The 24,295-nt window shown below is 51.1% G+C and overlaps 10 protein-coding genes across 10 annotated transcripts; 4 read left to right on the top strand and 6 right to left on the bottom strand.

Moving 5' to 3' along the window:
* Positions 1 to 100: 100 nt before the first annotated feature.
* N7539_005137 (acyl--CoA ligase) lies at positions 101 to 1,932 on the bottom strand (the record flags this gene model as incomplete). Its single annotated transcript, XM_056934739.1, has 3 exons — positions 101 to 1,053; positions 1,121 to 1,756; positions 1,833 to 1,932. The coding sequence occupies 3 exons, from the start codon at positions 1,930 to 1,932 to the stop codon at positions 101 to 103; spliced, it is 1,689 nt and encodes a 562-aa protein (XP_056789933.1).
* A 1,730-nt stretch (positions 1,933 to 3,662) lies between these two features.
* Positions 3,663 to 4,701, bottom strand: N7539_005136 (40S ribosomal protein uS19; the record flags this gene model as incomplete). The annotated part of the gene is made up of 5 exons (XM_056934738.1): positions 3,663 to 3,732; positions 3,789 to 4,085; positions 4,295 to 4,352; positions 4,602 to 4,620; positions 4,684 to 4,701. 5 exons carry the CDS (start codon positions 4,699 to 4,701, stop codon positions 3,663 to 3,665), a joined length of 462 nt encoding a protein of 153 aa, XP_056789932.1.
* Positions 4,702 to 5,502: 801 nt separating this feature from the next.
* Positions 5,503 to 5,899, bottom strand: aspf8 (ribosomal protein P2; the record flags this gene model as incomplete). The annotated part of the gene is made up of 2 exons (XM_056934737.1): positions 5,503 to 5,676; positions 5,741 to 5,899. 2 exons carry the CDS (start codon positions 5,897 to 5,899, stop codon positions 5,503 to 5,505), a joined length of 333 nt encoding a protein of 110 aa, XP_056789931.1.
* Positions 5,900 to 6,571: 672 nt separating this feature from the next.
* On the top strand, positions 6,572 to 7,754 carry N7539_005134 (uncharacterized protein; the record flags this gene model as incomplete). Its single annotated transcript, XM_056934736.1, has 2 exons — positions 6,572 to 6,577; positions 6,639 to 7,754. 2 exons carry the CDS (start codon positions 6,572 to 6,574, stop codon positions 7,752 to 7,754), a joined length of 1,122 nt encoding a protein of 373 aa, XP_056789930.1.
* Positions 7,755 to 8,486: 732 nt separating this feature from the next.
* On the top strand, positions 8,487 to 9,763 carry N7539_005133 (ATP-dependent (S)-NAD(P)H-hydrate dehydratase; the record flags this gene model as incomplete). The annotated part of the gene is made up of 5 exons (XM_056934735.1): positions 8,487 to 8,551; positions 8,604 to 8,650; positions 8,713 to 8,723; positions 8,785 to 8,817; positions 8,879 to 9,763. 5 exons carry the CDS (start codon positions 8,487 to 8,489, stop codon positions 9,761 to 9,763), a joined length of 1,041 nt encoding a protein of 346 aa, XP_056789929.1.
* A 1,564-nt stretch (positions 9,764 to 11,327) lies between these two features.
* Positions 11,328 to 11,675, top strand: N7539_005132 (putative adhesin; the record flags this gene model as incomplete). Its single annotated transcript, XM_056934734.1, has 1 exon — positions 11,328 to 11,675. The coding sequence occupies one exon, from the start codon at positions 11,328 to 11,330 to the stop codon at positions 11,673 to 11,675; it is 348 nt and encodes a 115-aa protein (XP_056789928.1).
* A 469-nt stretch (positions 11,676 to 12,144) lies between these two features.
* N7539_005131 (DNA replication licensing factor MCM7) lies at positions 12,145 to 14,766 on the bottom strand (the record flags this gene model as incomplete). The annotated part of the gene is made up of 4 exons (XM_056934733.1): positions 12,145 to 12,213; positions 12,282 to 14,199; positions 14,255 to 14,391; positions 14,452 to 14,766. The coding sequence occupies 4 exons, from the start codon at positions 14,764 to 14,766 to the stop codon at positions 12,145 to 12,147; spliced, it is 2,439 nt and encodes an 812-aa protein (XP_056789927.1).
* Positions 14,767 to 15,241: 475 nt separating this feature from the next.
* Positions 15,242 to 19,100, top strand: pex1 (AAA family ATPase peroxin 1; the record flags this gene model as incomplete). Its single annotated transcript, XM_056934732.1, has 4 exons — positions 15,242 to 15,352; positions 15,414 to 15,650; positions 15,714 to 15,792; positions 15,856 to 19,100. 4 exons carry the CDS (start codon positions 15,242 to 15,244, stop codon positions 19,098 to 19,100), a joined length of 3,672 nt encoding a protein of 1,223 aa, XP_056789926.1.
* A 1,325-nt stretch (positions 19,101 to 20,425) lies between these two features.
* Positions 20,426 to 20,965, bottom strand: N7539_005129 (uncharacterized protein; the record flags this gene model as incomplete). The annotated part of the gene is made up of 3 exons (XM_056934731.1): positions 20,426 to 20,530; positions 20,575 to 20,868; positions 20,954 to 20,965. The coding sequence occupies 3 exons, from the start codon at positions 20,963 to 20,965 to the stop codon at positions 20,426 to 20,428; spliced, it is 411 nt and encodes a 136-aa protein (XP_056789925.1).
* A 604-nt stretch (positions 20,966 to 21,569) lies between these two features.
* On the bottom strand, positions 21,570 to 23,485 carry N7539_005128 (S-adenosylmethionine-dependent methyltransferase; the record flags this gene model as incomplete). Its single annotated transcript, XM_056934730.1, has 3 exons — positions 21,570 to 22,496; positions 22,585 to 22,881; positions 23,207 to 23,485. 3 exons carry the CDS (start codon positions 23,483 to 23,485, stop codon positions 21,570 to 21,572), a joined length of 1,503 nt encoding a protein of 500 aa, XP_056789924.1.
* Between the last annotated feature and the right edge of the window lie 810 nt (positions 23,486 to 24,295).

Here is a 24,295-nt window from a genome sequence, read left to right as displayed (position 1 = left end):
GATGACTAGGTATGTAGTCTGATTCTGCGACAAATGTAAACCCATTTCATCGTTCAGTATATGTGCATGTGGTATCTATGAAACAATAGTACAACCGAATCTAAAGCTTCGCCTTTGGTCCTTTGGCTTCGTCCTTGAATTGTAGCTTGAGCACACGACGCAGGATTTTGCCGCTGGGATTCTTGGGAATGGAGTCCACAAAGCGAACCCCACCACGGAGACGCTTGTGAGGCGCAACCTTGCTGTCGAGCCATTTCACAATGTTGGCTGCCTCTTCGGTATCGCTGACACCGGAGGACTTGCTCTTGGCACTTCGTACGACGCAAGCCAAGGGCACTTCGGACCCGTGAGCCTCGCTTTCGATACCGATCACAGCCACGTCGTCGATGCCCACGTTGTCAACCAAGATACCCTCGAGCTCGGCGGGAGGGACCTGGAAGCCCTTATACTTGATGAGCTCCTTGACGCGATCGGTAATGTAAAAGTTACCCTTGGCATCTTGGTAGCCAACGTCACCTGTACGGAACCACCCATCCTCTGACAAACACTCTCGGGTGGCTTTGAGATTCTGATGGTACCCAAGGAAGACATTGGGACCACGTACCGACAACTCGCCAACTTCTCCCACGGCAACCTCACGTGGCTCAGATCCATCCTCAGGCATCGTCATGTATTTGGCTTCCATGTTCGGCATCAGCCGACCGACTGAGCCGATGTAGTCATGCCAATCCTCCCATCGTTGAGAATGAGTAGTGGGGCTCGTCTCGCTCAGTCCGTAGCCCTGTTTTATGCCGACCTTGATACGCTTGTACACGTTCTCCACCAATTCTTGTGTAAGCGGCGCAGCTCCCGAGTTCATCATGCGTAGACTTGATAGATCGTACTTGTCGACGGCGGGGTGTTTGCCCAGTTGAAGGACGACTGGAGGCACGATGTAGCTGAATGTCACTTTGAACTCTTGCACGTGGGAACACCATTTCTCAATCTCAAATTTTTTCATCACAATCAGATGGTAGCCTTTGTACAAGGCCTGGGTGAGCAGACAAGTGAGGCCTTCGAAGAATGGTTAATGCATTGCCTCAGCATGATAGGGTTCGCGAAGACAGCAACGAAAGCATACCGTAAATGTGATAGAATGGCAGGAAAGCCAGGAGACGATCGCCCTGGCCATCTGGCCCACCCTTCCAGCTCAAATGACCACCTTCAGCAACGGCTTGCTGCAAGACATTGGCAATGATATTTCGATGAGACAACATGACACCCTTTGGTACACCCGTGGTTCCCGATGAGTAGACCAAGAATGCAATATCCGTGCTGGCGTTGACCTTCGGCCGGCGGAACCGCGTAGCACCGGAAATGTTTCGAACAGATGTGAAGTGCTTGACTCGAGCACTCGGATCACGCTCCTCATCAAGCAGAATGATTCGGTCCTCGGGAATTCCGACCTTCTTCGCCGCCGCGGTTGCCACTGTCAGCGCGGAAACTTGCGTCGCAAGCGCTTTAGCACCGGAATTTTTCAATTGAAAGGCAAGCTCATCGACCGTGTAGGCTGGGTTGGCAGGCGAGATGATACCACCTGCCCAGAGGGTACCCCACATCACCACCGGGGTGTCGATGCTGTTCGGAGTGAACAGGGCCAATACATCGCCCTTGCGCCAGTCATAGATGGCCTTGAGACCTTTGGCGAAATCAAGAGATGCATTCTTCAACGTGGCGTAGGTATAGTACCTTTTTGTGTCGGCATCCTGGTAGAGGACTGGGATTTATGATGTATTAGCGTCCTAGCGGTGATGCGCTGGTCTCGACCGTTGGATAGTTGCCAATGTACTTACTCTTGTCATCTGGAAAGGGTCTGTCCTTGCGCTCAAAGAGAAAGGACCAAAGATCGACATCGGGTATGTCGACTGGCGGGTAAGTGGAGGAGACGGGCATATTGTAGGGGGCAGACAGACCCGTGCCGAGTGAAGTATGCAAGAGGGAAGTCGCTTGTCCAGTGTAAATGCGCGAGCCACGTAAGACCTCAGCAATGTGGATTGTGGAGTACTGATATTATGAGCGAGAAGTATCACAAAAAAGCACAGAGAAGAAGGAAATATATCAACTCTGCCAAGCAGAGAGGGCCCGCACAACTAAATAAGGCGGGGGGAGCTTTAAGTTCTCCGCACTGGAAATGCCGGTTCTCCAAGGAAGCGGGCAGCCTCGGCCCTCTGGTTGCGCTATGCCCACGCTAAGCCAATGATAACCGATGCCATATCTCGGCTTCAAGTCGCGCTGCTTCATACCAGCCAAGATCAAGATCGAGTGCTACATATATGCACGCCGGATTGACAAGTTGAGCATCTCTGATGGCCAGCAGCATTGTCTCGGATATTGTCCTTGACCGGCTTTTCCAAAACTGAGATGCAGCTTATACATACTTTACAGTCTGCGAGATCGCCTTATTCACGGGTGTCGGCTATTGCAATGGGGGTGGAGATACGAATGGTCGGCATTTTCGGCGCTGTCGGACCTCTCGGTCATGGTTGCTGATCACTTTGCTAGCACGGATATGGAGCGGTGCGCCGCAATATCTCCGAGATCTCGTTTCTCTCCGTGCTCATAGGCTCACACCCCTGACGGGCTTCTTTCCTCAGACTGGTACTGAGGTGTGGCCGCAACTCTGTCGACCTTCTCGATGCATTTGCTTCCGCAATTGCAACTATTCAGGATGCAGAGTCTTGCGCTTAATGCCCCAGCGCCCCGAAGATCCGATTTACATACATATCCATAGTCTGGCGCATCATTGATGTCTGAGAATATTACGTCCTCTTGTACTTGGATGATTCCACAATCGCGAGAGAAATTGAGATGAGAAAATTTCAGAAGATTGTAACAATATTTTGTCTACCTACCTAGGTAGTCGCCAAGTCGTTTTCATGTACCTAATGAGCTGATAACATCCATCCAGTGTGGGTGACGCTGGGAGAGAGCGACACAGAAAAAGATAAGTTACCTGTGATCTGGCGATCACGGCACCTATCGCATGCTTGATGGACTGGGGAGCCTGGTTGATGACGACATCTGAATCCCCGGATTGAGTCTCCCACGACGGTCAGGCACCAATTGCCGTGTCATCACATTCAACGGTCTGATGGTCTGATGATTTCTAGTCGATCTCAAACCACAGCGACCGAGGTGCGAAGTGAAGCTTAGACTTGTAGATAGAGCGATCGATTCACGACGCTCAATAGCCCGATGGGTAGGGACACCGTCATGCCGAGAGATGATCCTGCATCAAGGTGCAGATTAAGAAAGGGCATGTCTAGAAAGTCTGGGCGATGTCGTCGATAAGCCCAATCATTCTACGTGCAACCGCTGTAAAAACTTGTAATCATATCATAAAATTGAACTCCATTCCCTTGCACCGGAAAAAGCACCCAGGGACAAGAAGTCGTATCCGTTTGCTCTGTCTTACAATGACAAAGACTTGAAAGAGAGGCAAGGTCCCAAATGATTTTTTTTTCATGCCGACAAGCTCTTAATTTGAAATGGAAACAGCTGCTCCGCTCTGGATATACAAGCTGAATAGAGAGGATCCAGTTGGGACAGGACTGGCTCCCATTTTTTCCGATCCAAGCACCATCTCCACCACACGCCACTCCAAGGGGAATCGTTCGAATCGTTTACTTCAGGGGGATGAAACGGGAAGAGTGGGTGGCACCGATACCGGGACGACCGTGCTTGACGGGCTTGCTGAAGGGCTGTTAGATGAAGAACTTTGAAAACTTTGCAGACATGGCGGAACGTACTAGGAAATGGAGAACTCAGCCAGGTAGTGGCCGACCATCTCAGGCTTGATCTCGACCTGGTTGAACTCCTTGCCGGAGTAGATACCAATGACGGAACCGATCATCTCGGGGACGATGATCATGTCACGGAGGTGAGTCTTGACGAGATCGGGCTTCTCGTTGGGCTTAGCCTCCTGCTTGGCCTTGCGGAGCTTCTTGATGAGACCCATGGGCTTGCGCTTCAGACCGCGGTTGAAACGTCTGCGGGCACGGGCGTGGACAACATCACGAAGCTGCTCGGAGGAAAGGTCGAGGAGCCTATTAAACAACGAGTTAGGTCTATATGTTCTTTGCCGAGAGAGTCTGTGGAATGATGCAGGGCGCACGCAGCAACAGCCTTGACAGAACCGCCTGGTGCCAAACCAATATTTGAGCTCGACTCGCTTTCGCCCAAAAATCGGATCGCAGGTGGTGCCGGGCGCGTGCTGCAAGACACTGATGCAGATAAAATGGAGTATCAAACATACTGGTCGAGATCGATACCGCGGTAAGAGAACTTGCGGAACTGTCTTCTCTTCTTGATCTCTGTAGGGCGAGCAATCTGTCAGCGATGATCGTTCTCGATGGTCGGCCGGGTTATGTGTTCGTGAGGCGGTTTTGTGCGCATGGATGCTCCTCCAAGAATATTCCCAAATTCGTCGTTCGCTCTTCACCACCAGAGCCATTTGCCTGTTGCGCAGCATCGAAAGATTTGAAGGAATTTGGATTCGCGGATGGGTGCGGACACAATGGTATATTTGGAGCGAGTGGATGAAATCTGATATTGCAACGTACCGGCAGCCTCCTCGGCGTTCTATAATAGAAAGGATTAGTTACAGAAAAAGTGCGAAATTCAGCTCCAACATGGTCGACTTACGTATTCGATGTCGGCCATTTTGACGGTGTTTCCTTAGAGCGCGCTTTCCGAACGAATCTCGAAAAGCGAAGGAAGATGGGTTGTCGGGTGGGTTGTCGTGTCGCTCAGTGGCCGCCTAGTCCATCTGCCACTGGTGAGGTGGGCAGGGCTCGCCTAAGCGACGGGTAGGTCAAGCCCTAAGCACTAGACCGCTTTTGGGAAAAATTACCTGATCTTTTACAGCACGTAATTAATTCTTGTTTCTATCCAGGAAATCTGGGGTAAACACCCAATCACAATGTTCCTATTGTCTTCGATCGGGATAGAGACGGTAATTGAGATACCCTTTGAGCCTTAGACTACATTCTATGATTTTAGTGATTCTACCCTCTCCGGTACATGAGACAAAGTAATTAAGGCTCAAAGTTGAAGCCTGAAGCGTAACGTATATCCACGACGATCGCGTCGCGTGGCTGTAGCGTGTCGGAATAGTGATCATTACTCAGCCTGCACGATGCGGCGAAGCCTGTGAAAGTTTCTTGATGCAGAGATGGAAGATTTGGGCGAGGGGCATCAAAAAGGTCTGGGCCTCAGGCCTTCTGCGTTTAATTTGTCTACGAGCGAATCTACCGCAATGAAATTCGATGGGAGACAAGAGTGATCTGTATTGGCTAGGAGCCTTTTCAAGCCCGGATATGGAGAATTCGTAACTGCATCAGAACAGCCTGAATAATGCACGTGTGAGGAAGCAGCCGCGGAAGGAAACTCGCAAACTGTCCAGTCCATCCAGATGTCTGTTCCCCCGACTGGTCATTTTTGAGGCGCTGTTGAGGAAGGCATTTAGTCGAAAAGACCGAATCCCATGTCATCATCAGACTCCTCCTTCTCCTCCTCCTTGGCAGCCTCGGGGGCGGCCTCAGCGGCACCACCGGCGGCAGCACCACCAGCGGCGGGGGCAGCACCAGCACCGCCGGAGGGAACGGAGGCGAGCTTGGAAGAACCCTCAGAGATCAGCTGTTTATAGTTGTCAGTATATGCGAAGATCTTTATTATGTTTGTAGGGGCTGGCGAAACTGACGTCCTGGATGTTCTTGCCCTGAAGCTCAGCGACGACCTTCTCGAGGCGCTCGGAGTCAGCGTCGATGCCGACGGAGGAGAGGACCTCCTTGATGTCAGAGGCAGAGGGAGACTCGTTGCCAGCGAGGGCGAGGAGGAGGTAAGCTGCGAGGTGCTTCATTTTGATATGGCTGTTTCGCGGAGAAAAGAAACTTGAATGTCAGCGGTGAGCTTTAAATGAAGGACTTGGTGCGAAACAGCGCGCGCACGCCGAGAGTTACTGGCAGTGTCGGTGCTCGTATCAATATCAAAAGTCAAAAGGTCTGCGCGACATACTTTGAGTTGTTCTTGATAGGAACTGAGAAACAATCGATTTAACCGCAAATTGGGCGGAGACTGCAACGTCGAGTTCTGGTGGTGGTTGAGGAGCAAAAATAAGTCGCAAAGCACCAACTTCGTGGGAAAAGTGCGCTGCGGCTCCTGTGGCTGAGTCACCGCCTGGCAGAATATCTAAGCGAAAGTGGCGCGTGCTTGACTCACGTGATATATGTCCATCTTGTCCGTCTTGATATCCAACTTATACCTCGTCAGTCCCCGCTTCATCCTTGTGTCTTGCTACCCATTTTTGCGTGACCCCGTTTTACCATCGCACTCGTTTATCCGGGCGCCTTAATTTTGCGTATTTCAATCAGTCGCGGCGCTTCCCCGTCAAACGAAAGCTTGGGGGTGTTGCGCTCGGAGTCATGAAGTTACAAAGCCAGACCAACCATCGACGGTAACCAGTCATCCGAAACCATTTACATTCTCAGCACAGCATCCCTCACACGCTTCAATCTCACACTCCACTCCCAAAATGAGCGTACGTCCATCTGTCCACCCCAAACGAGGCCGTTCTAAACAGCCTTTCTGACAAGTTGCAGTTCCTCGACTCCGTCCTCACGTCCTTGGAAACGGGCAAGCCAGTTCCACTCTCTTCACCGGCCGCAGCTCCGAGGTCATCCGTGTCGGCTCAAGTGGGAAATCGGAAAGCGGATAGTGGTCATGTGGCTCAGGCAGCAGGCGCTTCGAGCTCTGGAATCAAGCGGAAGGCCGACGATCAGTTACCTCGACCGTCGAAACCGGAAGTTCCGCCATCGAGCCGGACCTTTCCTAGTCGCCCTGCAGCATTACCTACAGCTTCCAAGCCCAATGCTTCCACTTCTTCTCCACAAATGACCAACCAAGGTCTGTCCAACTCAACTTCGAGAAGCATCCCGTCCGCGCCCAGCTCGGCTCTCTCTGCGAAACCACTACCTTCGAAAGCGACACCCGCCAAAAGCGCAGCCCCGAGACCTAATCTCGCAAAAGTGCCATCTGCCCCAGCAGCTGCCCCGAGACCAGCGGTGACCAAGGCGACCCCAGTCTCATCGAAGCCGCCACCAAAGGGCTCTTTCGCAGCGCTCATGCAGCAAGCCAAGGCCATTCAAGAGAAGGCTCCTGCTCCAATTGGCATTGTCCGCCACCAGAAAGTTCAGAAAGAAAGGCTGAGCAAAGTTGAGCGGAGAAGACGACTTGAAGAGGCCAAGGCGCAGACGAAGGCTGCGCGCACAGGAAAGCGTACCGCACCTGCAGCTGCAGCTTCATCAAGTACCACTGCAGTAAAGCGTCGGACGCCGGAACCACTGTCTTACAAAGGGACGGCCAAGCCAGCATCGAATCCTGAGCCCATCGCGTACAAGGGAACAGCGGGTCGGCAATCTCAGCGAAGTAGTGTCGAACGACGGCCGGCAAAGCGCAGGATGGACGAATACCTCGCCACTGATGAAGAAGACGAGGGTGACTACGGTGGCTACGAGGATCAGGAGGATTACTACTCGGATGCATCATCCGACATGGAAGCTGGCTTTGATGATGTGCGAGAGGAAGAAGATGCGGCCTTGAAGTATGCGCGGAAGGAAGATGAGGAAGAGTTGCGACGAGAGATGGTCGCGAAGAAGGAGAAACTTGAGCGTCAGAAGAAACTCGAAGCTCTGGCAGCGTCCCGCAACAGGCGCTGATTGTTGGAATCACTTCAAGCGTAACAGTCAGCATTTGATTTCCTAGGAGGATGTGGTGTTTTTGTCTTACCCTGCGAGGAGCATCTTGAGCGTTTGCGGTGACCTTTTTATCTTTCACACATGGTGCATTTGTGTTCATTATTTCTATAAGCGGGAGTTGGTCAATACCAGATGAGCGTTTGCTTCGGTTTATTCTAAGCAGTGTCACCAATTATATTCCTCTAGATTACCGACTGCTCATCATTACTCCTTGGTTGTTCGTGGACCGGTGTAGACCAAGGCGAGCAGAGGACATGTCTCTGACCGGAGCTTTGTAACAGTGGTCTCTTTCTGTGTCTTGATGGTCGATCGAAAGAACGTTTCTGGCGACAATGAGAGCTTGGTCAATTTAAGACCATGAAGAAAAACTTACCTCACTGCTTGCCGATGCCTGTAAACAGGTCTGTCAACTGGTTGGCCCCACCCAATTGTGACATCACCCGCTTATCCGGCCTTTCTAGTATTTCTTGTCTCACAGTCACAGAGAGAATCTTTAGCTTTGCAACCTTCCTCGCTATTCGACATGAGTAAAATAGGCAATATGGAATCTATTCACCATGTCTCAACATCTTCCAAAATCCTGTTTGGCAAAGTCCGCAGGATGGTGCCGCCAATGCTAGAAAAGTTTCACAAAGGTAGGTCGGAGACGCACGCTGGAGGCACATGGATGGACTTCAATTTGAATTGCGCAGAATGAGGCTGATGGTGAAGCTCCTAGGGCAACATGGACGGGTTGCCGTCATTGGGGGTTGCGCTGAGTAGGTCATCTGATTTCTCATCAGGAAGGTCGTATTTACTGAGATGTTAAAGCTACACCGGGGCGCCTTACTTCTCTGCGATGGCATCGGCAAAGCTAGGTACGATCTCGATGAGTACCGCATCTGACGCACTCCATTCTAAATTGCTAACTATAACCTAGGCTGTGACATGGTATGATTTTGATGTAACCCATCTTTTGTCAAAGGAAGATCGAAATACTGATGTCCACCAGAGCCATGTTTTCTGTGAACGCTCCGCTGCACAGGTAAGCTCTCATACACTCTTGAGCTTGAACCCAGATAAGAAGGCTAACATTCATCAACAAGGTTGTCAAAACTTATTCGCCAAACTTGATGGTTCACCCCATTCTTCCAAGCTCAGATTCCGTCAAGGATCCCAAGTCCATCAATGCATCAGAGTTAGCAGGCCCCATTATTGGCATGCTTTCTCGGCTTCACGCACTGGTCATTGGTCCAGGTCTCGGGCGTGATGGAGTCACGCTTCAGGTCGTCGCTGAAGTGATCAAGGAGGCTCGAAAACAATCCATTCCCTTCGTCCTGGATGCAGACGGATTGCTCATCGTCACCCAAGATCCAGAGCTCATCAAGGGTTATAAAGAATGCATCTTAACACCTAACGTCGTTGAATTTGGGCGCTTGGCGAAGGCTTTGGGTATTCAGGTCAGCAGCCAGGCACAGGCAGAGTCGAAGAGCAGCGAAGATGAGAAGATCAGCAAGGAATCAGACGCCTGCGAGCAGCTGTCAAAGGCATTAGGTGGAGTGACTATCATTCAAAAAGGACCCCACGATGTCATTTCGAACGGAGTGACCAGTCTCATCTCAAATGTGCAGGGAGGTCTGAAGCGCAGCGGCGGCCAAGGCGACACATTGACGGGATCCCTCGGCACCATGTTGGCGTGGAGGGCAGCCTACCACGACAAGCTCTGGGATTCTGGCGAGAAGGACAATTCTCATGATGCGCAGAGCAAGGAGGATGTCCAAGTCGAGCTTGAGTCAGAGGGCAAGCGTATGTCGCCAGCGACAACACTGCTGCTTGCTGCATGGGCGGGAAGCTCCATTACGCGCGAATGCTCACGCCGGGCCTTTCAAAAGAAAGGTCGCAGTCTTCAAGCCAGCGACTTAACAGAAGAGGTTCATCCTAGCTTCCTCTCACTGATCGGTGAGCCTGAGGGTTCAAACACGCACCTTTAAACCGACTTTGTGGAGCAATGAGTGCATCTGTCATGTTTTCAGGCCTTTGAAGTCGATATTCTACCCTTGTCGCTTAATGACATTTGGGGTACTCGTCTGTACATTTGACCCGGCAGAGTAATAGAAATAAGTGTAGACGAAATTCATGCATTCAATTTCTGGATCACACCAAATGCCACTGGCCTTCTGTAGGCACAGCAACTTGGGCACCAGACAGGATGTAGCCCGAACAAAGTAGGTACGTGCCACCCAACCTGCGCTGTCCATGAAGGAAAATGTTCTCACTCAAATCGAGCTGATGTGAGCTGTACGAGAAACATGACCAGTAACCCCAAGAAAGTTTCAGTCATCATAGTAGCAAATAGGTAAACCAGGACTGATCTATATGGATCAGGCGACCATTTTCAATACCACGTGCATTTTTGAGACATTGAACGATGGCTTTCTGTCAAGTCAATCTTCTGCATACTCGGACAGCAACCCCATGTCTCACCCAGTGGAAGCTTCCAATCAAGAACCTTATCACTCTGCAGAGACTTTGGGACCTTAACAAAGCATTAACGAAACCATGAAAAAGGTGATAGCTTAGGTTTCACAGGGGCAGCGTGAGTCGGAGGGCTTAGCAAGGATAATCCACGATTGGGTACTGCAGGTTGAAATGGTTTCTCGTAGGTCAGTATACTGTACCACATGTTGCTGGTCGGTTCCTTTTGTCATATACTGACTATCTTTTTGCACGGATCCGTCCGATCGCGATTGCATTTGGTGTCCAGCTAAAGCACGGATGCTATTTCTCACGTTGCCATTATCCCATGCATCATTATAGGGCCTCGAGCATGAGCGCATGTGCTATGACTCGAGGACAGTATATCGCGCGAAGCGGTGTACACAGCGGCCACATGACAAGTGAAGCCAGCCGGGCAGCATATGCGTGTTTCCATTCTTCAACGCTCTTCGATCAATAGCACTGAGCCTCCCTTAGGGCCACCCACCGTAAGGCTGCCGACATTGAGGGCCAAATTGAAGACAGACCTTTCCGCAGGACACGAGCTGACCAGAAACATCCCACTCGTGGATAAGTTTGACTTTCTCAGCATGCGGACTGGAAGGCTATCGGAATATGTCATCCTCAAAAGGCATTGGTGATGTCTCGGTGCCATGTTCCAAACCTCGTGTCTACGCCCCGCGTAAGGTTGCAAGGTGCCAACCTTGGGAATGGGGCTGAGCTGGGCATGGGATGAACGATGTAGTCCCGGCATCAGAATGTATGAAGTCATCCAAGATAATGCGATTCGGAACATGCATGCAACGAGTTCCCTGTCCTTGTCGGACCCAAAAGGTCATGAATGCGATGAACGTCTGAGCACGCTGAATAGCTGATTGACTGGCAACAAAATCCTATCTTTAAATCGGCCAGGCGTTGTCTGACACAGATTCGAGTATAAAACTCTCGATATCTCCTGGGAAAATTGCGATCATTCCACCACCACCTCATACAGACTCGTCAACTCTCATATCGAACAACCCTCACTCGAGTCGCTGACTTTCCCACCCACTTTATACCATGTATCTCAGATCTCTGGCAATCCTCCTCGCCGTGGCCTCCTCGGCCTTGGCTAGCCCATATCCCACCTGCGGAACCTGCAATCCGCTCTCGGGTCAAAACAGCTGCGACGTGACTACTTCTTGCATCAACACCGGAACAACCTTCCATTGCGCGTGTCGGGCTGGCTACAAGGCCTCCCAGGCAGACAACGATATCACCAGTCAATTCCGTTTGAACATGCCAAACTACGAGTTCCTCGTCTTCGTGCCCGAAAATACTGTCTGCGAAACTCCTTGTGACGATCCGTATGCGGCTCCCTCGGAGCTATGCTGCGAGGTGGCACAGTACGATGGCTGCGCCGTCTGAGACTATTGCTCGGGTTCGTCGTCATCAACCTCGATCTCGCACGGTGGATGCTGCATTTAATCTATTGAAGTTTCGAAGTTGCCGTTTAGGGGGCAATAATCATTGGAATAAGATGAGTGGGGTTTGATAGAAAGATCAAGATCTACTATTCATCTTGTATGTGTCACGTAACTGACCGCAATCACACTCATTTACTGTTTATATTTGAAAGATGATGCAGGTTCTCACTCCTGTCCGGACTCAATGCAGTAAAGTAATGAAGTCTTGTAGATCGATTATTTTGTCTGTCCTGGCATATCTGCCATGCGCGAACTTCTCATCCCAGCAGCACCAAAGAAACGTTCAAACCCGACGCCTTAACACCCTTGGCCTTGGACGCGACCGGGTCCACCAAATGCATTCCAAATACGTAGAGGATTGACCCCAAGGCGAAAAACAGGAAGCGCAAGAATCAAGTATGGACCTCAGATTAGCCGTCCATCTCATCGTCTCCGTCAAGGAATACCAGGCGCGAGCCATTTCCGATAATTTGCCAGATCTATATTGAGAGATATTGGGGTCAGTCGGTGAATTCCAAACAGGAGTACGGGAAAAGTGAAAACGTACGCCCAGATTAGCATATTCCTCGAGTGTTGTAGTGAGTTGATCTTCGGTGAATCCCTTCGCCAGGACACGTTCCCGAATACGTCTCACGCTAAGCGCATTGTCTTCATCGTCACCAATAGCGGCAGCTCCACTCTCCCGCAAAGTGCGAATCAGAGTGTAGATCTTGCTGCTGGGGGTATGATCGGCAACAGACTCGCCATCGTTGTACAGAGAGGCCTTGCTAACCTCAATGAGGCGCAGAGCTTCGTCAACATCTTCGCGGACGACCTCCTCGCTGAAGCGAAGACGAGCCAAAGCCTGCGAGAGACGCACAATACCCAATAGCGTACGGGGTGTAACGTGGGAGAATTGCTGTTTGCGAGCCTCGTCCTTCTTCTGGCGCTTACGCATGGCGACGTATGCGCCGACCATGTAGTCGGACACGCTTGTGGGCACCACCGGCCGGTAGGTGCGAGCCTTGGCGATATACTGACGAACTTCATGAGGTGTGAACATGACACCTGCGTCCTCGCTCTCGGGGTGCTTGTTATGCATGTGGACGTAGGTGACGTGATTGGCGAGCTCCTCGTCTGTCTCGCGCGAAGGGGAGTCCAGCAGCAGGAACATAACATCAAAACGTGAGAGAAGAGCGGCTGGGAGGTTGATGTTCTCAACAGGGGAGATTCGAGGGTTATAGCGACCATAGAGTGGGTTGGCAGCCGCGAGGATGGAGGTACGTGCATTCAAAGTCGTGTTGATGCCTGCTTTGGAGATAGAGATGGTCTGTTGCTCCATGACTTCGTGGATAGCAGTTCGGTCCGAATCGTCCATCTTATCAAACTCGTCGATACAGCAAATTCCGTTATCCGCGAGAACCAGAGCACCACCTTCCAACATCATTTCATCGGTAACAGGGTCTCTCATCACCGCAGCAGTCAGACCAACACCACTACTACCACGACCGGTGGTGTACACACCGCGAGGCGCGACCTTGGTAATGTATCGGAGTAATTGAGATTTGGCAACACCAGGGTCACCCATTAGGCAGATGTTAATGTCACCACGAATGTGCATACCGTCACCCATCTCTTTAGTGACACCGCCGATCAACATGAGCAGCAAAGCCTTCTTGACATCAAGATGCCCAAAGATTTCGGGTGCAATCGAACGCGACAGATACTCGTACATGTTGCCGGAGTTGCGATACTGCTCGATTTTCTTCAGAGTGCGGGCATCCATACCAATCTCGTTGTACGCCTTCTTGTGCTGAGTGATATTCTGAGCTTCCAAGTATGTATCGGTCAAGAGACCGGCGCGAATGGCACGGAAACCCGTGTATGGAGTGGGCAAGAAGATTCCAGCGATATCAACCACGTCACCAGGGTTCAATTGGCGGGTCTGAGCTCCGTGGCAGTGAACAGTCATAGTGCGAGGGATATGTCCCACCGGCACTTGGTCGGCCATCTCTTGAATTTTGACTTCCTGGAAAGGTACAAACTTAGACGCCCGAGTCGACAGGAAGAGCTGGCCCTTGGTATTGTTCTTCTTGCAGTCTTCCGAAAGGCACTCTGACAGAGGCATGAATTGCTTGGTCGTCACAGGCTGGAAAACTTCACATCCACAGACATCGCAAGTGTAGGCATTGATCTGTACGGCAGGCTTGACATCGGAGACACGGGTGGTAATACCGCGAACGGTAATCAATGTGCCGAGGTGCTCACCACGGACATTTCGCACCGCCAATGCTTTGCCTGCACGGTCGCTGCTGGAGCTAGAGGGTGTGAGCGGCTTGAAATTGAGTGTGTATCGTCGAGTCAACTCAGGTGGGAACAATGAAGCGACGGGAGCGGCATCCATATCCGCCTCCGCCTGCATCTGTTGGGTCTCATTGCGCTTCTCACGTTGAGACATGATCACATCCAGCACATCGTCCTTGAACCTGGGAAAGTATTAGTGGTCAATGTTCCACTGTTCAGCAACTCTTGCACACATACGTAATCTCCTTGGTCTCCTTCGGCATGACTGCGTCCACGGCTTGTGAGAAAACATCAATGTACCGCTTCGTGTTCTTTTGGATAGAATCAACCAGCTTCAAGCTCTGCTGCATTTCCTCCGGCAAGGTCTTTTCATACTATAGATCGCATAGATTAGCCTTTTATGCCCCTCGTGAAGAGTGCGAGAGTGGACTCACAACATCCAAGTCGTCGAGCTCAATGAGAACGTTTGATGCGTCGCGATTGGCAATATCTTGCAGAATTTGCATGTACTTGAGCTTAGGCTCTCGGTGCCTCCTCGCTCCCCGTGTGGTTGCTCCCTCGTCGTCGGCATCGTCCATGAAATCATATTCGTCACTGGTCCGGTTCCCATCGATGTGCAAATCTTCCAAAGCTTCGGTCGCAGCAGCTTCTGAGGTGGACTGGAGGGTCTTAAAATGTTGCAAAAAATCCTTGAAGCCGTCGAGTTGCGCGGCGTAATCGACCGGCGCTTGGTATTGCAGCAAAGCCATCTTGGAATGGGGTGCACGAGGATGCGCTCAATCTGGTGCAAATGAGCGTAAAGAATTGTGAGATGGGGCAGCTGCGCGAACAAAGAGGTCCAAGCTAAGACCCCCTCCCTTCTGAGAATCTGAGCCGCTGGGCAGTGGAGCGAGACGCGCAACACGAAAAGACGCGCCAAATATGCTGCTAACTGAATTGGGAATGGTGTACCGTCCACGTGTAGCTGCCTCTTCGGAATAACAGTATCCCCCTCTCTCCGGTCACTCGGTCGAAGCCGCCCGCCGTGAGTCAGCAGATCGGCCACTTTGCCTCGGCTGCCCGGAGTTGGTCGACGCTAGTGGCCGGCGGGTGTGGGCTGCGGAGACGAGACAGTCCGGGGGAACCTTTGCTCACACGGTCAAACATCCCCTCTCCTTTGGTGTGTCAACTTACTCCTCTCTTTTCTGTGACTATTTAAAAAGAAAAGAGGTGTGCGCTGCAGCTATGGCGCCGAAGAAACCTTCTACCACAGCGGAGGTTGCGCTTGTACCCCTCAAGAATTGCCTTGTCAATCTTCCGCCGTCACTTGTCGCTTTGCTGGTCAATGCCAATACTGTGAGTTATCGAGGCGGGTCGAACCATGAAGTATGATCTGACTCACGCCCAAATCTCTTAGCCTGCGCAAAATGTCATTATTGAGCTGCAGTACAAGGCTGCTTCAGGCAAGGTCAATGGCGTTCCGCCCCAGCGGTCATGCTTCCTGGGCTGGACGGGCATGCCGAGCAAACGGAAGCTTGCGCCGGTAGTAGGCCGAGAAGGCATGAACGGAGGCTTCTCCAGAGAACAGGAGATCTCCACTGTCGAGCTCGACACAACATTCGGAAGGTTACTAGGTCTTACTGAGGGACAAAAGGTACAAATGACTTTTCCACCCATTGTCCGCTTTGGCGCAAGGGCTAAACTGACACCTTTATAGGTCGGTCTCCTGGTGCACCTCGATCCACCAGTCGCGCATACAATAAATATTGAGCCTTTGACACCAGAGGATTGGGAAAGTATGTTAAGCTAGTCTGTTGCAAAGTTACAGCCAATTTGCTCACTATTGCGCCATGGTCTAGTCATTGAACTCCACGCCACCTTCCTGGAACTCAACCTTCTCTCCCAGATCCGCGCACTACCAAATCCTTCCTACAATGCCGCACAGGCCGAGCATATGCATCCGCTTGCGCTACATCTTTCGCCCACCTCAACTGCCAATATCATTGTCACTTCTTTGACACCCGCTCCCGATGCCACCTCTCCATTTGCCAAGATCGCCGCGGACGCTGAGGTGATTGTCGCTCCTAAGGTACGGTCCAAGGCTGGCAAGTCGTCGCGTGAGGACAATCGCAGTAATGCCGGAAGCAGTAGAAGGAGCACTGGTGGTCGAAGCTCAGGTAGCACGGTCCGTCACAAGTCAAGCCGGTCTGACTCCAGAGGTGCATTGTTCTTGAGAGGAGTGGAGCGCACGGCAGCCGATGAGTACTTTGATCCAGAGATGGAGGAAGACGAGAACGAAGGTCTTCGAGTGTGGCTTGGACCAGAGCTCCTTGCTTCATCAGAGCTCCGAGGCGCCCACTGGGCATGCGTGTCCGTCGTTCAGCCGGCGGGATTGAAGCCTCCAGTTGATCCCCAACAACAACTTGCACAGCAAGAGCAGCAGAAGTCCCATGATGCAGGAACTCCTAGCAATAAAATTGTTGCTAGGCTTATACCCTGGGAGGAGGCACCAGATAGCAGACACGTGGCGATGTCTACGATGCTTTGTACGTCGCTCGGGGCGGAGAACATGGTTGGTGGGATCATTCGAGTCGAAGCTGCTGCGCCGCAGCTACATCGTTCAGCAGTCAAGACATTGAAAGTATATCCCTTCATGATGGAGGCTTCGAAGAAGAAGGACGGACTCAAATTCGGTGCCGACACGGTAGCAGCCAAGGACGCTTTAGCTGAGCGGCTGAAGGTTCTCTACGGCTCTACTGGCTCTGACACTGGCCTGTTTGCTGGACCACTGACCGATGGAATGATCCTTCCCAAGGTTCACAATCATCCTTCCGTTTCGCCTTTCGATGGGGCGCTATTACGCTTCGATCCTCCTCTCAAGGGCGCTCCAGAAGAAAGCAAGTCAATATTTGGGTGGCTCCTTGGTTCTGAAGCGAAGCTGAACGTGGAAGTGCAAGCTGAAATTCCTCCCTTCGCCGACTCGGCGTTATCTGCGCTACCGACAGAAGACTCAATTCCTGAAAGTGTCCCCAATTTGGTGGGGATCGACTCGATCATTTCTCAGGCAATGACAAATCTCACAAAGTCGTCATCTATTTTGTTGACGGGTGGCCTCGGAGCTGGCAAGACGACATTGGCACATTTACTGGCCCATCGGCTCCGCAAGGAGCATCTATATAACGTCAAGTATTTCTCGTGCCGCAAACTCGTCACTGACGAGACTCGAATCTCTAACATTAAAGAGACACTTAACCGCCTCTTCATGTCTGCTTCGTGGTGTGCACGCCTCGGTGGCCAAGCGGTTGTGATTCTGGATGATCTTGATAAGCTCTGTCCCGTGGAGACGGAGATGCAAGTTGGTAATGACAATGGCCGGAGCCGTCAAAACAGTGAAGTCATATGCACAATGGTACGAGAGTACTGCTCTATGAACTCTTCTGTAGTCTTGCTGGCTACGGCTCAGGCCAAGGAGTCATTGAACAACGTCATCATCGGCGGACATGTGGTTCGCGAGATTATCAACATGCGAGCACCTGACAAGGAGGGCCGGCGGAAGGTCTTGGAGAAGCTCACCAGTCAGGACAAGGCTACTACTGAGTCATTCAACGGCCGCGTTCGATCAACAAGCTCTTCCACACAACACACGCAAGATTCGTGGCTTGACCCTTCCAATCCCGGAAGCCGACCCAGTTCCTCTGGGGGTGATGGATTCCAGCTCAGCAGGGACGTGGATTTTCTTGAACTTGCTGGAAAGACTGATGGATATGCTCCTGGAGACTTGGTCCTTCTGGTTGCGCGTGCCCGCAATGAAGCTTTGATTCGCTCGGTGTCAGACCTATCATCCGAGTCCAAAATGATCACATTAGGAACCGAGGACTTTGACAGCGCGCTGAAGGGGTTCACTCCAGCCTCTCTGCGTAATGTCACTCTGACCTCATCTACGACGACCTTTTCTGCAATTGGCGGTCTATTTGAAACTCGGAAAATGCTATTGGAGACTTTGCAATACCCGACGAAGTATGCACCCATTTTTGCACAGTGCCCGCTGCGACTGCGCTCTGGTCTGCTTTTATATGGATACCCGGGTTGTGGTAAGACCCTTCTCGCAAGTGCAGTCGCCGGCGAGTGTGGTCTGAACTTTATCAGCGTCAAGGGTCCAGAAATCTTGAACAAGTACATTGGTGCCAGTGAGAAGAGTGTGCGAGATCTCTTCGAACGCGCTCAAGCTGCCAGACCCTGTGTTCTCTTCTTCGATGAGTTTGACAGTATCGCACCCAAGCGAGGTCATGACTCGACTGGTGTCACTGATCGTGTTGTCAACCAACTGTTAACTCAGATGGACGGTGCCGAGGGCCTCTCCGGTGTATACGTCTTGGCCGCCACATCCCGTCCGGACCTAATCGATCCGGCGCTTCTGCGGCCTGGCCGTCTCGACAAGTCCTTGCTATGTGATATGCCATCGCAGGCTGATCGTCTCGATATCATTCGAGCTGTGGGCGAGAAGCTGAAGATGAGCGACGAGGTCCGCTCCCGTCTAGACGAGGTCGCTGCACGGACGGAGGGACTTTCCGGCGCTGATCTCCAGGCCGTTGTATACAACGCACATTTGGAGGCTGTTCACGACGCTCTGGGCGATAGCTCCGCAGATAAGTCCGGGGCCACGAAGTCCGGTAGCGGTAAAAGCTCAACTGGCAGCACCACTTCGACCAAGTCATTTATCCAGTTCCTCTATTCTAGCTCCGAGGAAGCAGCTCGCTCGGTCACTCTCCCCCCTCCGGCCGTAGTCGCCGCCAAACTTGATGCGATCAAGAGTGCACGACGCCGTCAACGGCAACTGGAGAACGGCTCGGCCTCTGCGAGCTCAGCCCCTGCTGCCGCAACAGCGGCAAATGAGGCCGGTGTTGAGGCCGACGGGCTACGTGATGAAATTGTCGTGCGGTGGGAGCACATGGAGCGGTCGCTCAAGTCCACACGCCCGTCACTCAGTCCAGCGGAGCGAAGACGATTCCAGGGTATCTATCGAGAGTTTGTGGTCGGTCGCAATGGCGAGATGCCTAATGGCGAGGCGGCGAATGAGATTGGAGGCCGGTCGAGTTTAATGTGATCTGTCGTTTGAAGCGGGACATATATCGCGGTGCTTCATTCTTGTACATGTATATATTCGGAAATCCAATGGTACAGTACCCATCATATTCAATTTCAATCTTCGAATATGCTCACACTATGGCTAAAGCCCGACTTGAGGTTAATTCCAGGAGATGCTCCATAGGTCGTCCAGAATGGATGAAACGAGTTTGTGGGTGGGAAAGAGGCCGTCCAGTAGTCAATATCATTTACTCTTCGTTTCGCCTGCCCTAGTGAAGTGGAAGGCTAGGTACGAGATCGCGGCTCTAATCTTGTCGAGCTCTGGAACATGCTCTTCCCTTCAAGTTGCTCGTCTCATTGCAGACGAAAAAAGGAATAAAAAAAGATCAAGATGTGATCGAAGCCCAAAATCCCATTAGCTGGCTACTACTGTGCGACAGCTGCAAGAACTGACAGACCTAAAAAAGAAACTCTCCCTCGGGGAATCGAACCCCGGTCTCCCGCGCTTATCAGTTGTAGTGACAAGCGGAAATCATGACCACTAGACCAAGGAAGATGTGATGATCGAGTTACTGCTCGACCACTTGGTGTTGGTTAATAGCGAGACCCCCAAACTCAGTACTATGGACTAATTTAATGTTTTCGGGGCGCAGGCATCTTTCAACAGTCCAATTATTCTCACAGTAGGTACCACGACAGTACCTAACTTGAGGCTTGTTCTGGCGATAGTCTTTCGGTTGACTATCAAGAATAACTGAAACGGACCTTTTTTCAAACATCAAGAAAGGAGAAAGAGCAGTCTTGCTCGGGCAATGAGCCTCTATGTCCTGTGTTCGACAACCTGGCGAACTATAGGCAACGGCAAGATCAGATCTAGACATCAACTGCAAATACACGTATCGCAACAGGTGGCTCGAGCGTATGATCTAAGGCGTTTGTAAGGTTCAGAATGTATCATCCAATTGGGCCTCTGCTATTGATGCCTTTCCGTCTCCCGCTATTGAAGATCAAGTGCCATTCCCTAGACCAGAACACAGCCTTGGCCCAGACCTCTCAAACCTGATAGCAGCTCACTCTCGTTCGAGGTCAATCTTCCAGTCCACACTATGGCTCAGTCAGTACCTACTTCGGATATTCAAAACCAGAGCGATGTTGCACATGAGACAACCAGTCCCAACATCTTTCCTGGAAATACCCAGGTGGTGACCATTTACTAGGTTCCCAGCGTCGCACGCCGTGATAGACCACACACAGCATGCACAAGCACCGCGTCGATTCATCGACGACTCCACAAAGGCAGTCGTAACAGTGGACGTAGGGACGTCGGCCAGAGTAAGGAGCGAGCTAGGCGCGGTGAAGCAGAAGATTAGTTCCCTTATCAGAATGTCCGATGGATGTAGCCCTGGTCATTGTAGGAGTGCAGACCACAAAATTGGCATGGATGAAATCCTGGACAAGAGAGAGCTGAGAGAACGGGGGTACTTTGAACGTACTCGGTAGAGAGTGATGTACAGATCGTCCTCATATGAATAGGGAAAGTTGATGATGGGTGTCATTTCCATTCCTCGTCGGCTGTGGAGTGGTGGGAGCCACTCTCGAACTGGGGCGTACCGAAAGTAGGCAGTGAGAGGTTGGCTGAGGTCGTAGTGCTCATCATAGCCCTCATAGTTGAAGCTGCAGCTAGCAGATTGAGGACGAAGTTTGCTCATAGCTCGGTTTACCTTTTGTAGGGGTCGCTGCAGGAAGGCTTTGGCTCTATGAACGTTTTCTCGGAGACGGAAGGAATTCTGAAGGAATATGGGAGATCCGATCAGCCATCGAGTTCCGAAGACTTGATGAAGGGGAAAATCATGGGTCAGCGAGCTCATTTACCTTGAAGGCCATGTTCTTCACTTTCCACTGTTAACTGTTCAGTCAAAGAGGTTAGAGGTTGTCGTTGAAGGGTTGAGAGAAGAAAAATCGCACGGCAGAGAAGTAAAGGACAATCAAAAGTCGTGAGTGAAGCCTCATTGGAACTGCAAGTAGTGCTCGTCGAGCGACATGGCTAGCCTTCGCGATCTAGAAGATGCCCTCAACTTGACACGTCCTAGAAGTCGTGCTCTAGAGGCCCGGGCAAAACATTAAACTACCAAACAATCACCTATTGTTCTATACGAAGAGATAGGCTTGTGCCCATGCGAACGTGCCGCGATGATGATTTCCCGCCATCGCGGACTACTTGGATCAGGATGCTCGAGATCCCGACCTGGACAATTAATGGTAGGCCTCAGACTATCCAAGACTCCGCCACGTCTACGGCCTTGGAGATCTGGATGCGGGCGGAGCGTGCTGGAACTAGGTCCGATCCTACATAGAGAAAAATTCAGTGATGAAATGATCTGAATTCGCTGCCTTGAAAGTAAGTGAGCCACCTGGATTCAATGCGACGTCTGGGCGTCAAAACTTGAATGGAGAATAGCAGGCAGGCAGCAATCCCCTTCCGCCTGTTTCATTCTCTATCCAAGGCTATCTCAACCAGTCTCTCTAATTTCTTCCATTCTCCGCTCACAACCGCCTTTGACTTACTTGGATCTATCCCATTTGCCTTAAACTCATTGTGCACCTGTGCAAAATTGGCACTAACAAGCCTCTTGAAGCTGGGAACGGTACAGCTCTCACCTTGCCGACTGGTCAAATCTGCCAGCAGATACCATAGCACATAGTGGAAATTCATCTGTGATTCCTGGATCAACGCGGCTTCTCTGAACTCTGACTCAAACCCTTCTTGGGACAAGTAGATAGCAAGCTTGGCAAGCACCCAGCCGTGCAATTGACGGATGGGATGGCTGGGGCTGTAGATGACTGAATCAATGCGCAGGTATCTGATGGCAGCATGGAGAAAGGCTTTGCTGAAATTGTTGACGGAGAGAAGGGAGAGGATGAGCTGGTCCCGTAGTGAGGCATAGGGCTGGCGGGTGAGTGGCCAGTGTGAGGTTTTCTTGAGGATGTGCATGGCAGACTCCAAGGGTTTGATTTGTTCCTGGGGCTTGCTGTCCAAGTGTGTGGCCTCTTGCATCAGCTCCAGGGCCTCTTTCTCTGCAATTTCCAGGGCGGCTGTGTCCCATGGTGGTTTCATGAAATGATCTTCGGGTGTGTTGGTTCCCTTGGCACATTTAGTACATAGGCAGTTGAAGAAATACCGCTCAGAAAGCTCCTTGCGGCGGACTGCATAGGGTGTGGTGGTGTCAATGTAGGAGATGAAGATCTGCTCATCCTTTTTGATGGGACGAATGGCCTTCACATAGAGCTCTTCACCGTCAAACCCGACGGTGGCATTGTAGTCACAGCTGTGGTTGATCAGAGCAGCAAACGGATGTAGGTAGAGACCGATGCGGTCATACATGGCCGTAGTCAGATTGAATGAATTGATGTCCAACTGAGGAGGCACAAGTCAGTGTGAATTCTTTCATCAGGCCAACTCTGCTCTGAACAGATGATCGATCATAATCAGTCTTTTCACATACCCGTGCCGCATAGCCCATAATAACCTCCTGGCTAATATCCACATCCGAGTAGTTCTTGACCGCTTTAGATAACAGGTTCATGCGATCGAGATGGGCCTGACTCTCTGAGACCTCCTGGATATGAGTCTCAAGATTGGTGAACAGCTTCATCTCCTCAGGCGGACACTTGTTTTTGGAGGCACGAAGCACGATGCGTAATAGCGCCCGTCCATTGACGGGTAGAATCTGAGGCTTGAGATTCTGGAAGATTGCACACTCCAAAGAATGCCCAGATTTCCAGTCTTTGATTTGACAGGTCTGTGTTCCTTGTATTAGAGACGCTGCACATAGAAAGAATGGAGGACTTGGGTCATATTCAGGTGAGTGCAGGGGGTAGTCTGTGGAGCTGAGGTTCACGCCGGTTCCATGTTGGAGTCAGCAACATGGGCTCGAACCAAAATATGTTGGTACCGTACTTTGAGGTGACCTCAGCCAGGTAGAACTTCCATCATAATTCCATCGGGCATTCACTCATCTGTTTCCAGTCAACTGAAAGGAGGGAGAGAGAAAGAGAGAGCTAATAAGAGAGAATGCAGAAAAGGCAACACAAAGGGACAAAAGGAGAAATGGGGAAAAAAGATACCCTATCGCAATATCTCGCAATCCGACATATCGTACAAGCCTTCAATTCCGTCCCTGTCTCCATCTGCCGCTTCCCGAAGCAGCCCGAGCACGTATCCTCCAAGCGCGGCGTGTCCAGCACCGCTACCAGGGGTTGTTTTGCATGGACCACATTTTGGCCGATTGGAACATCTTTTGTGGCAAATAAGCCATTGCCCATGCCATTTGGTGCTGGACCAGGAGAGGCATTCGAGACCGTCGAAGAAATACCGTTCGGAGAGCTCCTTATGGCGGACTGCATGAGGGTATGTAGTAGTGTTAATGGGGGGGATAAGATTTGGATGAATAGCCTTCGTGTGACGTGGAGAGCTCTTTAGTCTTGACTGCTTAATCCAATGGTGGTATTAGGCAGTTTTAGCAAGAGTTTACCAAAAATTTATATATTATTACCCACGTGTCTACCGAGTCCCGACAGATAAACTCTGTATCCACTTTGACACCCTCAGGCAAATAAGGCATCAACATGGCCCCAAGGAGATCCTGAAAAGTTGAAGGCGCATCAGCTGACAGAGATCATGTGACTAAACAGCCCGAGATGGAGTTATGTAGAATGTAGATAAACAAGTCCACTGCGCGGCTTACACTATTACAACTAAAGTGATCCTCAAGAGTGGCACTAGACATATCAAGTCCGAGTCAAAGACGTGGATATTCCTCTAAGAACCTCCATATGTCCAATGCAGACAGCGATGGGCTCCCCTAGGGTTACGACTGGTTCTATTCGGAAGCGGCAGAAGAACAGACATGGTTCGAGACGCTCGTAGACTGTTTCAAGTGAACGTTGTCTTGCGTGGCCTGGGAGATCTGCGATCAATTCTGATTCGTAGAAACATGCAATAAAAATGAACTGGAGTACGCGAGACTTTTGGGCATCCGATTAATGTAGTATGCTCATTGCTCATTCATGGCTGGATTGTCCTCAACATGATGTCACAGCTTTGTTCTGAATTTTGACCAAGACGGAGACACAATACCTTGACCTCTATCCCCAGTGAGGATGAGATTCATGCCTGGTGCCCGGTTTTACTGTTTGCCATGAAATACCCAATTT

The sequence above is a fragment of the Penicillium diatomitis genome (assembly GCF_028827545.1).
Source record: "Penicillium diatomitis strain IBT 30728 chromosome Unknown utg000005l_segment0_segment0, whole genome shotgun sequence".
Lineage (NCBI taxonomy): Eukaryota > Fungi > Ascomycota > Eurotiomycetes > Eurotiales > Aspergillaceae > Penicillium > Penicillium diatomitis.
Note: the sequence above shows the minus strand (reverse complement) of the source record. Positions and strands in the feature narration are given on the sequence as shown.